We start from the raw sequence: 13,741 nt of genomic DNA on the forward strand, positions 1-13,741 counted from the left end.
GCAGTGGGTCTCTTCAGAATGGAAAAAGGACTGACCCTTCTTTTAATTGCTAGTAATTTCACCTACCGAATCTATTTTGACATTTGGGAATGGAATTAGGCCTTGTCGTTGTATGTATGAATCAGATTTTATTAAGTGCTGTGCTGTGTTGCATTCACTGCATTTTGAATCATGTGCATGTCTTTTTACACTGACTGCTAATAGAGGTCCTACCTGCCTTATTTAAAGCAGAAAACATGCGGTATTCTGTATCCTTATTGTTTGCTGTAAGTACTATATGGTAAATTTACCCAATTTTGCCACAGAACGCTTGCAAGCCCAGCCCCTTTGTGGTTGGTTGGGATATTATTATTATTATGCCTAGATATCCTAACCAGGCTTGTGCTAGGCATTGTACATACCCATAGCAAGAGCCCTCCAGCGAAGGATTTATAATCTTAGTTTGGGATTTGCAAAAGGGCCTAAGGGATTTAGGCACCCAGCTCCCAATGAAATTCTATATTGAACTTCCATCCTAAACAGGCAAAGCAGAGATGCGCAACAGAGACCATTATGTGGCCATCTTTGTAGGAAATGTTAATTTTATACTGAGAGCTTTTAGTCACAGGGGATGCAACAAGCAATGAAAAATTTCCCTATTTTATTTGCATTGACCTTGCTTATTGAGGAGATCTTCTATTCCAGGGTTTCTCAGCCTTAGCCGGGACCCAAAATTGGGTTGTCAGAACATTTCAAAGGGTTGCGTGGCGGCTCCTGTCCCATGGGGCTGGCTGGGCTCACTTCCCTGCTCCAGGCACTGCAACCTCTGGGGTCCCAGCACCACTCAGGGTTCGCCCAGCTGTCATGATGATGGGAGTCCAGGTAGGCCAAAGGTGAGTGAGTGGCCCTGCCACCCCATGAGCCACGTCACAACTCCACTCACACACATTTGGTCCAATTGGGCCCGGGCCCAAACCTGAGTGGCACCGCAACCCTGGAGGTTGCAACTCCTGGTGCAGAGAGCCAAGTCCAGCCAGCCCCACAGCACAGGAGCTGCCACCGTGAGGTAAGTGCTGGACATGACTCAACCTCTCCAGGGGGCAGGATCAGACCAAAAGCACCCCAGGGCCCATAGGCGCAGACTTTGTGGGTGCTCTGGGGCTGGAGCACCCATGGGGAAAAACTAGTGGGCGCTCTGCACCCACCAGCAGCCAAGCTCCCCTCCCCACCCCACCTCACCTCCTCTGCCGCCTCCTCCCCTGAGTTCACCGCATCCCTGCTCCTCCGCCTTCCTCCCAGCACTTGCTACCACCAAACAGCTGTTTGGCGGCGTAGCAAGCTCCAGGAGGGAGGGGGGAGGAGCGGCAATGTGGCGCACTCAAGGGAAGAGGCGGGGCCAGGGCAGGGATTTGGAGAAGGAGTCAGAATAGGGGCAGGGAGGGAGTGGAGTTGGGGCAGGGACTTTAGGGAAGGGGTTGGAATGGGGGCGGAGCAGGGGTGAGAGGGGGCAGGGTAGGGGTGGAGTCGGGGTGGGGCCGGGGGAAGAGGGAGGTCGAGCACCCACCGGCGTGAGCAGAAGTCGGCGCCTATGCCAGGGCCTCCACCCCCAGATTATTTACTGGGTGATGACAGGCTATAAACATTTACAAATGGGTCCTGCCCTGAACCCAAAATGGTTGAGAACCACTGCTCTATTCCATGCAGATTTTAAAAGTCTCTCCCTTTAACAGGTGGCTAGCTGCCGTTTTTATATATGCAGCTTTATAGGGCTACCCAGGAGCTATAAAACCTGTGATTCTGGGAAGTTTGCATCCGGTACATTTTATGAAGTGCGAGGATTAAGGAAAAGGCAGTAAACTGTTGTCTAGCAGCCTGGATATAGAAGAGGGCCCAAGAAGCACCTGATAGCCAGTCCTGACTCTGTCCCTGAATCTCTGGCGAATTCTAACTCTTCTCTCTGTTTCCCTCTCTGTAAAATGAAGATAATTGTTTCCTACCGCACAGTGGTGCTGCAGTAATTAATATTTGTGAAGTGCTTTGAAGCTGAAAAGTGCTGTATGTGCTTTGTGCTAGTATTTAAGAGGCAGATGCTCTTCAATGCCGAATGTGTTCTGGGTCAAGGGAGTGAGGTAGTAAGCTGATCTGGCTTCTTTGTGGCCCATCCTGCAGCAAAACTCTTATTAACTTAAATGGGTGTTCCTTGCATGGAGGGCTTGTGGGATGGTGCTAACTGAGTCAGAGAACTTAAAATTCCTCCTGTCCGCATGATCCTTTTGTGTGGAAAATGGCCCCGTGTGTCTGCATGGGCTTGCTGCCCTGGCAGTCCTGCGTTGGGTGTTTTCAAAACCTAACTGCAGCCCTTTCCTTTACACACAAAATAAAGTGCTGCCCTCTGTCACTCACAGCATCCCTGCTCCCTGCACACATGCTCGCTGTTTGTTATAACGGAATCTTTTTTAATTAAAAAAAGATTGGCCGAGGCTGGGCTTTTTGTTCCCTTTAAAAATGACTGATTCGGCACAGTGGGATGTTTCCTTACCTTTTAGTTTCACTTCTGACATTAAAATAGTTTTGGGGGTGGGCATGCACGTTTTGGTTTTGGTTTTTTCAGTAAGGCTGACCTGATTGGTTTTTGTTTTGTTTTTTTAATCTAATCTCTGTGGTTTTCCACTCCTTCCAAACTGCTTTATATACTTATCTCCTCTGCCAGACTAACACACTGCAATCTATTTTTGTGTGTACTTTCTAGAAGTTCTTCTGTGAGGGTCCAACTTTTGCGAAAGCCCTTCCCCTGAATCCCCAAAGTCATTGCAAAATGTGGTGGTTTGACCCCCAAGCAGTGCTGCCAATTCTTGCAAGCCTCACAATATTTGGTGAGGTTCTTTTTGGAAGCCTGTGATTAGGTGAGAAAATCAGCTTTCATTTAGAAAGAGAAGTTTCTAGCACTTGTGGCTGTGGAGAAAGGCCTGAAGATGAGAACTGAGTCTGCTGTAATGTCTCAAAAACCAGAAGTCAAATAAAAAAAAGTTCTAATATTTATTAGGCTTAAAAATCATGAGATTTTTAAAAATATCTCATGATTTCTGGCGACTGACTCATGATTTTTGAATGCTTGGGATTGGCAATACTGCAAGGCAGTTGAGGAAAAGGTAAAAGATCTTAAGTTTTGAGAAGCAAATTAATGCCTGACAATATTTGTCAACATCACCAAAATATTTTGTCATATTTCCCTTTCAACAGGAGTCCTTTGTCTTCGAACCAAACTGTCTCTTTCAAGTGGATGAATTTGGTTTTTTCCTAAGGTGGAAAAGTGAAGGAAAGGTACAGTACTGTTGTACCAGGAACATTACTGTCTGCCTATGTTGTTGCACTTGGTTTGTTTCCTGGCTAATTTTTAATCACAAAAAATTACATGTGGCTTTGTAACTATTTACAGTAAGATAACTTGGCTCCTGTGTTTTTAGAAGTTACATAAGTGAAATACTTGACAGGTTATTAACAGACATGAAAAAAAAATACCCTGTTTTGTGTTACTTAAGTGCGATTGCATTTAAGACTCATTGTTTATTTTTGCTTCACTTCCTATTTGGATCTGCACTGTGTTTCGCCAGACCTTTTAGCTAACATGCTTTCTCTTGCCGTTCTAGGAAGGACAGGTATTAGAATGCTCCCTGATCAACAGTATTCGTCTTGGAGCTGTACCAAAGGTACTCTGTAATTAGTTTATACTGTTCTTTTAAACAAAGAGTGTTTAAGCTGAAGGTGAAGTGGGGAATGCAGTGCAGCTTGTTACAAAATACTGCCAGCACAACTTTGCTTGTAAAATCATAGCCTAAAACATTTAGCTTTAAGATTAAGTGGTTTTATTTTATTTCAGTGTCAAGGATTTGTAATATGGTAATGCCATGTCAGTGCTGACCTTCCAAGAGGCTGTGAAATCTGGGCACTAAATATTAAAAGGATCCTGTCAAGGGTTTTTAAATCATTTTTTGAACTATTTTGTATCATCATTTTAGGAGGTTGAAAATATTTTCTGGTTTAATTTTTTTCCTTGGTCATTCAAGATGTGTTCCTGTGTTTCACTGAAATTTTAGTTTGCTTCCTTGTTTTAGACACTTAAATAATCAATTATTTCAGGACAGCTCTGGGACTTGTGATTATTAACTGCTGTTTCAAAGGCAATCTGCAGAGGGACCACCTGAGGGTTCTGCAGAAATCATAGCTTTTAAAATATTTTCTAATATAGATTTCTTTTTAAAATGCAGTTGGAAATTAGACATCTTTCTGAGATGAAATTTGGGCATAATTGCTTCACAGTGTCTCTTTAAGAGTTTTGCTGTCTAGTTGTCTGGTGATGTCAAATACAAAAGCTTCAATCAGACTGTGGTTCTACTTAAAAATCATAGATTTTTCACTTTAATCATAGATTTTTAGTTTTTTTAGCGAAGTTAGTTCTCTTGCAAGGTAATAGACTGAAATCTTCAGCCAACAAAGTAGGTCATGGGCTAAGGCAGTGCAGACTTCCCCATGATGCCCCACGAATATGCTTCAAACTTCAAATATGCTTCAAAATATTCCCAATTTCTATGAATAGTTCAATCTCTGGGCTTATTAAATCTATGGCTCTTGACTGCTAGTAAAGGTACCAAAGAGCACGAGATGTGCTGCTAAGAAATGGATAGAAATCACCCACTCATTCCATGCAAATAACTACTTTTGGTCACTACTGATTTGGATTGGAATAATTTATTTAGATAGAGTTAAGAATTTCCATAAACTATTACCAGTCCTTAAAAGTCTTCCATTTCCCTTCTCTGTGGAGGTAATGTATGTAATTTTCTGAAATGTATTTAAAATACTGCAATTCTCTCTTTGCTTTTATGATTCAGCCACATTCAGTGATTATTAAATTAGATTTTTTTTCCCCAACCATGCCCATAGATTCTAAATGAAAGAACTCATTTAAGGTGTCTGGGAAATATTTACAGTCTTAATGCATGTGAACCTGAGATGTGTTTTTAACTTAATCTTTGTACTGTGCATTTAACAAGGCGTTTGTTCCGTTTAACAGGATCCCAAAATACTAGCTGCTCTTGAGACTGTGGGAAATGCAGAAAATGAGCTGGAAGGGCGGATAGTGTGTGTCTGCAGTGGCACAGATCTGGTGAACATCAGCTTCACGTACATGGTAGCAGAAAATGCAGAAGTAGCTAAGGTATTCCACAGTTAAACTGTGCCCGGGTGCCGGGGGGAAAAGTGTAGCCTGCATTGAAGCACAAGCTGCCACAAATTTATTACTACTGGTACGTGAGCTAGCTAGAATAAAGCTATCTCAGATGTATCCACCTGAGCTGCAATCACACCTGTGTTTTCTGTCTAGACCAGGGGTGGCTCTAGCTTTTTTGCCGCCCCAAGCACGGCAGGCAGGCTGCCTTTGGCGGCGTGCCTGCGGGAGGTCCCCAGTCCCACGGATTCGGAGGCATGCCTGCGTGAGGTCTGCCAGTCCCACGGCTTCGGCGTACCTGCCACCAAATCTGCAGGACCGGCGGACCTCTTGCAGGAAGCTGCCGAAAGCCACCTGCCTGCTGCCCTCGCAGGGACCGGCAGGGCGCCCCCTGCGGCTTGCCGCCCTAGGCACGTACTTGGAGCGCTGGCACCTGGAGCTGCCGCTGGTCTAGACTTACCTTAAATCCCTTGGCTTTCTGCTTCCTCTTTCCTTTTTATTATTGGAAGCCTCATAGATGGAAAGCATAACCTGACCATTCATTGCAACCATCATGCAGCAAGACACACAATAAATATATAACACCTCTCTTTTCAGTGCTTGGCACCACTCCCCCTTAAACATTGTGTCATGAATAAACTCCATAGTGGAAGACCTATTTGTATACCTAATATGGATACATTAAGTCTGTTTGACTATTCTGTACGTTCAACATGTTGACTCTGATATCAAAGTATTCAGGGAAGTAACCTGCCAAAATCGTGGTCTGAAAGCATTTTGGGAGCCAAAAAAGGAGAGAGCTATTGTAGGAATTCGCTTGTATGCTTACCAGAATAATTTCTCCTATGTACTCTAGAATATTTTGTAGACACGCTAGTTAGCCATCTTTTGATTTGGTCAAGATGTTTTGGTCTCCTTGGTTTGAGGAGAGAGATCGATCCGTACATTTGTTTAATTATATATTTTAAAATGTACTTTCTGCACCCATTGCCACAATATCTGGACACGTGATAGAGATGAAATGTAGTGTCACAATAAGTTTACCGGGCTGCACTGATCGACACAGGTAGCTCCTTGCCCAGGAGCTGCTTGTTCATTGACAATCCAGATGCTTGACCAAAAAGTCATGATTTGCTTTGCACTCGGATTGTCCGTGAATTATGACAGGCCCTTATTGGGAGTTTGCACTACAGCTTTGGACTCTCTGCTAAAGGTCTCCAAAAGCGTACACCCAGCGATTGTTAACAAAGATGATTCAGGAGAGGGGTAGTCCTTAAAACAGTCGTTCCCTGAAGCATGTAGGACTTTATAGAATTGAACCAAAACCTTGGCTGCATCTGAAAGCATGGGAAGCCAGTGGAGTTCTTGGAGTGTTGTAGTGTATTGGCTTTTTGTATGTGATGAATATATGGGCCTAAAACTACTTGTGAGCTAAAGGAAAACACATGTTTAGGAAGCTACGATAAATGAACCTGCGACACAGCCGCTTCTGGCCCCAGTCAGCTGACCTGGGCTTGGCCTGCTTGAGCCTGAACATCTACACTGCAGTTTTATAGCCCTATGAGCCAAGTCAGCTGACCTGGGCCAGCCGTCGTGTAGACATACCCGAGGGGACCAGGGTTGTGTCTCAGCATTCCAGATGTGCGTGGGGGCCTTTCAGTAATTGTGCCTGTTGTTCTCATGAAGCTGTTGAGAGCCAGTATCTTCAAAGGGAGTTGAAAGTGCTCACTACCTTCTGAGATCCCTTATGAGGTCGTCATAAGCTAAATCAGGTTCAGGATTGGTCAATACGTGACAAAAACACCACCTGGCACTGCGGAAAATGGTTTGGTGACTCTTTACTCCCGGGTCCGTAATTCTGTCCTCAGCCAGTGCCCCAGAATAGTTCTGCTTCTGGAAGTGTTACCTTCTAGATGAGAGACCAAATAATTCTTGGTCACCACCAAGTGGCCTGTATTGTGCAGCCTCACCGAGGAACAAGGGAGTGCGGCGCTCTCCCTCATGCCAGGGTCTTGATACCATAGGGTGCAGTGTCAAGGGAAAGCAGATTCCATAAAGACGCTGCTTCCCCACCTCTTTACAGGTGGGTGGAAGAGGCTGGGGACAGGAAAGTGCTCTTCTTCTCCTTCCCTGCTCCTCCCCACAGTGCACCAGTTAGTGTAGCTCCACTGGCACACCAAGAGGAACCTGCTGTGACAGCGAGAGACCTGACACAAGATATTTCCCCCTCAGAGCAATGGGGAACCTGAAAAGCAAATATGTGACTCTTGGGGGGGCGGGGGTCACAATCTGCCATCTGGTCTGCTCCAGGGGCAGCAAAATAATCTACTGCCCCTTGCTTAGGGCTCATGGCAAAGACATGTTTAGGCTGTAAAGATCCAGTTATGTGTGTTCCAATAATAAGAGTGTCTTATCTCCGCTCTCCTAAGCCAGGCTCCGTTTGGGATGTTTGGATTCCGTCTAGCTTATGTGTATTGTGTTTTCAACGGAGGAGTTATTCGCCCCTTCCTAAAACAGACAAAATAAAAAAATGCCGTGCAGATAGTTTGTGTGAGTCTTTAGCACAGCAACAGGGGAGAGAATTCTTTTTAAAGTAGAAAAACTGCTTATAAAATTACAACCTTGGAAGAGGATGTAATACTTGAAACTACCTTTCACTCATTATTTTTTATTGACTAGATTTCAAGTTTACAATATCTCTTTAAATGCAGTGACAAAATATGAGGCTAATTTTTCATACCTCACAAGAATGTCACCAGTCACTCTTATGAAAGTCAGATTGCACAGATAGAACTAGAGTTAATGCTTTCTAGCATACCAGTGATGCTTTCTGAGCATACCCCATGTTGCTGGCCAAGCGAAGTGAGGTCTAACACTCAACTCAATGGCATTTCTCTGTTTGGCTGTCATAACTTTTCAATACCACATCCGGTCAGTTCCAAAATTTAGGGAATGTTCTAGGCATTTGTGGGCAGAACCTTCTTGATTTTAATCGCAATCAGAAAAACAGAAAGGGGGACATGGGTGATACATGGACCCCCCTGGCATCTGATTAGCTGAGCCAGCAGCTTCACCCACCTTTCTAATTATCTACAGATCAAAGAACAAGTTGACAGTGCCCATCCCTCTCCCCCAGCTTAGCTCTGCACATAGTCCCAGTATAGTAATAAAATATTAACACTCTGAAAGAGAAGGAAGAGTAGTGGAAGGAATAGGGCCATAGGGGGAATGTAGGCACATGCAGAACCCCAGGCATGGGAGGAGATTGTGGGACCCTAGGAGAGAGGGAAGAGGGAAGTGGAGGGCACACAGAGAGCCCCTGGCATAGTGGGGAGGTGGGAATGGAGGACCCTGGCATGGGCGCAGGAAGAGAGAAATAGGGGAGCACTGTTATGTTATTTTTGATGGAATAAAGGAGCCCAGAGAGTCCAGGGTGTTAACATGACCCTGTCACTGAACAACACTAAACAGTTAAACAAGGTTTGAGGTTTTGGAATACAGAGTCCTCAGCCTGCTTATTAGCATGGAAAACACACGATTAACAATCTTTCTACTCTCTTATTAAAGATACAGAAAAAGAAGGAAAAACAGTTAAAGCATTCAAAATGTACAGTATTACGGAAGTCTTTTGTTTTAACAATATCCCTTGTTCCCCTTCTCTATAGAGAGTCTTTAGAAGGAAGAAAAAGCCTTGTTTGAGAGTCTCTTGGATGGGATTAAAAAGGGTAATAACTGTCTTAGAATCATAGGGTTAGAAGGGACCCAGAGGGTCATCTCGTCTAACCCTGTGCCAAGATGCAGGATTTGTTGTGTCTAAACCATCCAAGACAGATGGCTGTCCAGCCTCCTTTTGAAAACCTCCAGTGAAGGAGCTTCCACAACCTCCCGAGGCGTCTGTGCCATTGTCCTACTGTTCTTACAGTTAGGAAGTTTTTCCTGAGATTTCATCTAAATCTGCTCTGCTGTAGTTTGAACTGATTGCCTCTTGTCCTGCCCCTCGGTGGGAAAAGAGAACAACTTTTCTCCAGTTTTTTATGGCAGCCTTTCAAGTATCTGAAGGCTGCTATCACGTCTCCATTAATCTCCTCTTTTCCAAACTAAACATAGCTGGTTCCTTCAGCCTTTGCTCTCATGACTTGCATTCCATCCCTTTGATCATCTTTGTCGCTCGCCTCTGGATCCTTTCCAGTTTCTCTACATCCTTTCTATACATTGGTGTCCAAAATTGGACACAGTACACCAGCTGAGGTGTAACCAGTGCTGCGTAGAGCAGTACTATTACCTCCTATGTCTTTCATGCTATGCCTCTGTTAATGCAATCTAATTGCATTTGCTTTTTTTGCAATAGTGTCGCATTGCTGACTCATGCTAAGGTTGAAACCCACCACAACTCCCAGATCCTTCTCAGCAGTGCTGCTGCCAAGCCAGTTATCCCCCATTCTGTATTTGTGCATTTGGTTTTTCTTCCCCAAGTGTAGCACCTTACATTTGTCTTTGTTGAATTTCATTTTGTTATCTATAGCCCAGTTCTCCAATTTATCAAGATCCCTCTGAATTTTAGCTCTATCCTCCAAAGTATTGGCAATCCCGCCCCCCCATCTTTGTGTCATCTGTAAACTTGATCAATGTGCTTTCTCTACCTACATCCAGGTCATCAATAAGGATGTTAAACAACACCAGACCCAGAACAAATCCTTGTGGAAACCCACTTGAAACATCCCTCCAATCTGACATCATTCCATTAATAGTTACTCTTTGTTTGCGGTTGTTTAATCAATTATGTATCCACTTAATGGTAGTTCTGCCGAGCCTGCATTTCTCCAGCTTACTTATCAGAATATCAAAAGCCATCCTGAAGTCCAGGTATATTATGTCCACCACATTTCCCCTAGCCACCAAATCAGTTACTCTGTCAAAGAAGGAAATCAAGCTGGTTTGACATGATTTGTTCTTGGTAAATCAAAGCTGGCTGCTAGTGATCCTCCAGGTATTCGCAAATTGAATGTTTTAGACATTGCTCTAGTAGCTTCCCAGGTATTGAAGTCTATAGTTCCCCAGCTCCTCCTTTTTCCCTTTTTTAAAGCTGGGCACTATGTTAGCCCTTTCCCAGTCTTCCAGGACCTCTCCTGTCATCCAAGAGTTTGTAAATATTATTGCCAGTGGTTCCGAGATTTCTTCAGCTAATTCTTTCAGTACCCTTGGATGAAGTTTACGTATTGAACTTTATAAACCACCTGCATCAACTGCTTGTAGGTCTCAAATTTCATGGTGGCCTGGGATTGGGTTTAAGTTATTTAATTTACCAGGTAGCCTTTCTGTGTCCTGGTCTATACAATGGGCACTATATTCTGGCAGTGTAAAGGGGCTATGGCAGGCTGAGGGAGAATTCCTCTAGTGCAGGAGAAGTGTAAGGCCCTGGCCTAGGGCATTCTGGGTTGCAAAGCAGTCCATATGCCGCTCAAACCAGGCTACCATAAATTAAAGCAGCTCTTACAGTAAGGACTATGGTGGCTCCTGCAGTAGCCTAGAGTCCAGACCTTATACCACCTTTGCTCCCCCTCCTTATCTCTGGAGTAGGATTGCCAGTCCTCCAGGATTGCCCTGGAGTCTCCAGGAATTCAAGATTAATCTTTAATTAAAGATTATATCGTGTGATGAAACATCTAGAAATACATCAAACCAAAATTGTCAACCCTCTTCTGGAGATGTGGTGTGGAATCTAACCCAAAAGATTTACATATAAAACCGAAACAACATTCATGATTTTATTCTGGTTCTTCATTTTTAGTCTGCTCTAAAGAATAAGTCACTAGATTCGTGAGACGACTGAGGCCCTGTCTTCACTGCTAAAAGAAAAAAAAGGTGCATTTTACCTCAGGGTAATGAATGTGTGAGCTATCCCAAGTGAAGACAAAATACTTTGCCTAGTTTGCCATCTGGTAAAACCAATGTCAGTACTCTACCCAAGCTTGAGGTTGACCTTGCCTAGTTTACTTTGCTCCTTTATTCAGCAGTGAATATAAGGCAGTGTGTGACCTTAATGGCTAAGGAGAGAGTCACAAGAATGAATTGCTAATAGGCATCAGCTAAAATACTGAGGTAATACTTTCTCTGTCAAATAGTTCATATGTAAATTCAGTGATTTTTATTACTGTGCTTCCTGGGTCAGACGTCTTGGCTATTATTACATTTCTATTATTGTGGCAACTTGGGGGTCCGAATTATAGACTCTGCTAGGTACCGAACAAACCCAGAACAAAAAGACAGTTCCCTTTGGCGGGTGTTACTAACACTATGGGTAAAAACAATGGGATTCATCCTTGGTGTAAGGTGGCAAATTCCACTGGTCTTGTTTGTATTTATTTTGTTGATTTTTTTCACAATTTAATCCCACTCAGTATAAATGTGGAATAGAGATGGGGAGTTAATTTATCAGAAACTATTTTTACTAGCTAGGAGTAGCAATTTTAATTTTAATTGGGTTCTATTAGGTTATGAATATTGCCTTGTAAATTTGCATAGATTTATATCATGGATAGAGCGTTTTCAAGAAGATGCTACATCAGGCCGACAACCCTGCAAAACCTCAGTGCAAATGGCTGATCGCAGAGCAGATAGGCTCGGTTTTACAATCAACAGCATTTAATAGCAGTCACAACTCATGCCTATTTGCAGCGTAATTATAAACTTTTTAGTGGACAGTGTTTTAACAATTGGTATGGATATTATATTGCACATTAACTTTTATTACTATCTGGTTAATGCACTTATGGAAGATCAAAATGCTGTAAATGCTGATGAACAGAAAGCAGAAGCTGCTACACTGTTTTTCCACACAGAGCACTTTAGAGAAAGGATCTGCTTTTCAGTGTAGCAGAGATGTAGTCTGGTTCTGGAAAATGATCTCCCTGTAATACCAGGGGGCTTCCATTTTAATAATAATTTGAAGAGCATTGATGTGTGTATCAAAGCAGGAAGGTCGCAAGTACAGCCAGAGACATTGGGAACAGCAGCAGATTCCCACAGCCCTTATAAAGACAAATACAGAACTTCTCTGTACCTTTGTTTGTTTTCTCTTGTTTTAAATGCATGCACATTCTAAATCTAAACTACCCCAGGAAAACTCTAGAACGTATCTGGAAAGAATTCTGGAAATCTGCTGATTCTTTGTTCCCTGTCAAAGAAATAATCATTAGTGATTTAGGCCTCAGTCCTGCAAACACTTTGAAATTATTGTATATCCAGAAACTATTGATTTCGATGGGGTTACTCGTGCACTTGAAGTTATGCACATGTTTAAGTGTTTTCAGGATTAGGGCCATATTCCTATTTTATATTGGAAACTTGCATTCAAAGGGGAATCAGGGTTTCTAACCTTTCAAGCAAGCTGATCAAATATTGTTGTAATAGTCAATCCGTTGGTATCTTATAGCTAGAGCACAAGACTGGAAGTTAGAAGTTTTATACATTTTCTTCCCAGCTCTGCCACAGACTTCCTGTGGGAGCTTGGTGAAGTCACTTACTTTCTCTGTGCCTCAGCTTCTCCTATCTGTAAAATGAGGATAATAATAATAATACCTGCCCACCACACAAGAGTGCTGTGAGACTAAGTTCAGAAATGTTTGCCAAGCCTTGAGTTCCTCGGATGGAAGGCATTACAGAAGTTTTATTATTCTTTGTTCTTATGTTCATCGCGATTTGGTTACTTTATTTTCTGTTCGGTTTCCTGCATTTTCAAGCATTCTTGTGTATCTCTTTGGTTCTTGCACTGTGTTGGAATGTGGCTACCGTATCTAGCTGAGGTGATAAGTAAACCTTCCCAGAGAATCGCAAGGTTTCAGTACAAAACTGTTGCTTCCCCATTCAGGGAGCTGTGTATTGCTGCTTCACCACCAATCCCCTAGGGATATGTTAATGCCATGTTCATGAGATATGTCAGTATCTTAATTTTCACTTACTGGCCAACCTTTACATTGTACATTGAAAAAGGCATCCAGGATCTTTGCTGTGTTTTTTTTTTTTTTTTTTTTTCCCCCTCTCACTCTTTTATGTTCCTTTTGGAAGTGTTACTGCAGGACTTTCAGTGGCCCCAAAACTTCCCTGCTGGTTTTCACAAGCCACAATGGATAAGGGCTCATCGCACTGTGTGAAACTCGACAAATGTATCAGGTTTTTTGGTGTCATCCATTCTTGACACAATTCCCACAGAAGCAGCCAAACTGATGTAGATCCAGTTGGACTTATCCTGCACGTGTTTGGAAAACTCCTCACAGCAAGAAACGCTCTGTTAACGAGTGGAAGCAATCTGGGTTCATCGGACTGCTTGCCACATGGAACATTTGTGCTAGCGGGGACTTGGTAGAGGAAATACTGGAAGTGGGGGAAACGAGCCCTTGAGCTTTCTTTTAGCATATAGCACAGCCTCCGTAGCAACGTACAGACACTCTTTTTGCTGCGGTTGACAGATATGGGATGAATTTTACACAGTCCCTAGTCTAGTCTCCTTTCTATTGCTTCTTTCGTGTGTCACAGGTATGG

General features: G+C 43.2%; 1 protein-coding gene across 5 annotated transcripts in view; it reads left to right on the forward strand.

Moving 5' to 3' along the window:
- Positions 1–13,741, forward strand: part of PLCB4 (phospholipase C beta 4) — a 322,471-nt gene that overhangs the window by 189,639 nt on the left and 119,091 nt on the right. For all 5 annotated transcript variants that reach the window (XM_054022802.1, XM_054022803.1, XM_054022801.1 and 2 more), the window contains exons 5-7: positions 3,220–3,300; positions 3,627–3,686; positions 5,051–5,194. In XM_054022802.1, coding sequence (XP_053878777.1) covers positions 3,220–3,300; positions 3,627–3,686; positions 5,051–5,194 — 285 coding nt within the window. The remainder of the gene's footprint in view (positions 1–3,219; positions 3,301–3,626; positions 3,687–5,050; positions 5,195–13,741) is intronic.

Source organism: Malaclemys terrapin, chromosome 3 (assembly GCF_027887155.1).
Source record: "Malaclemys terrapin pileata isolate rMalTer1 chromosome 3, rMalTer1.hap1, whole genome shotgun sequence".
Taxonomy (NCBI): domain Eukaryota; kingdom Metazoa; phylum Chordata; order Testudines; family Emydidae; genus Malaclemys; species Malaclemys terrapin.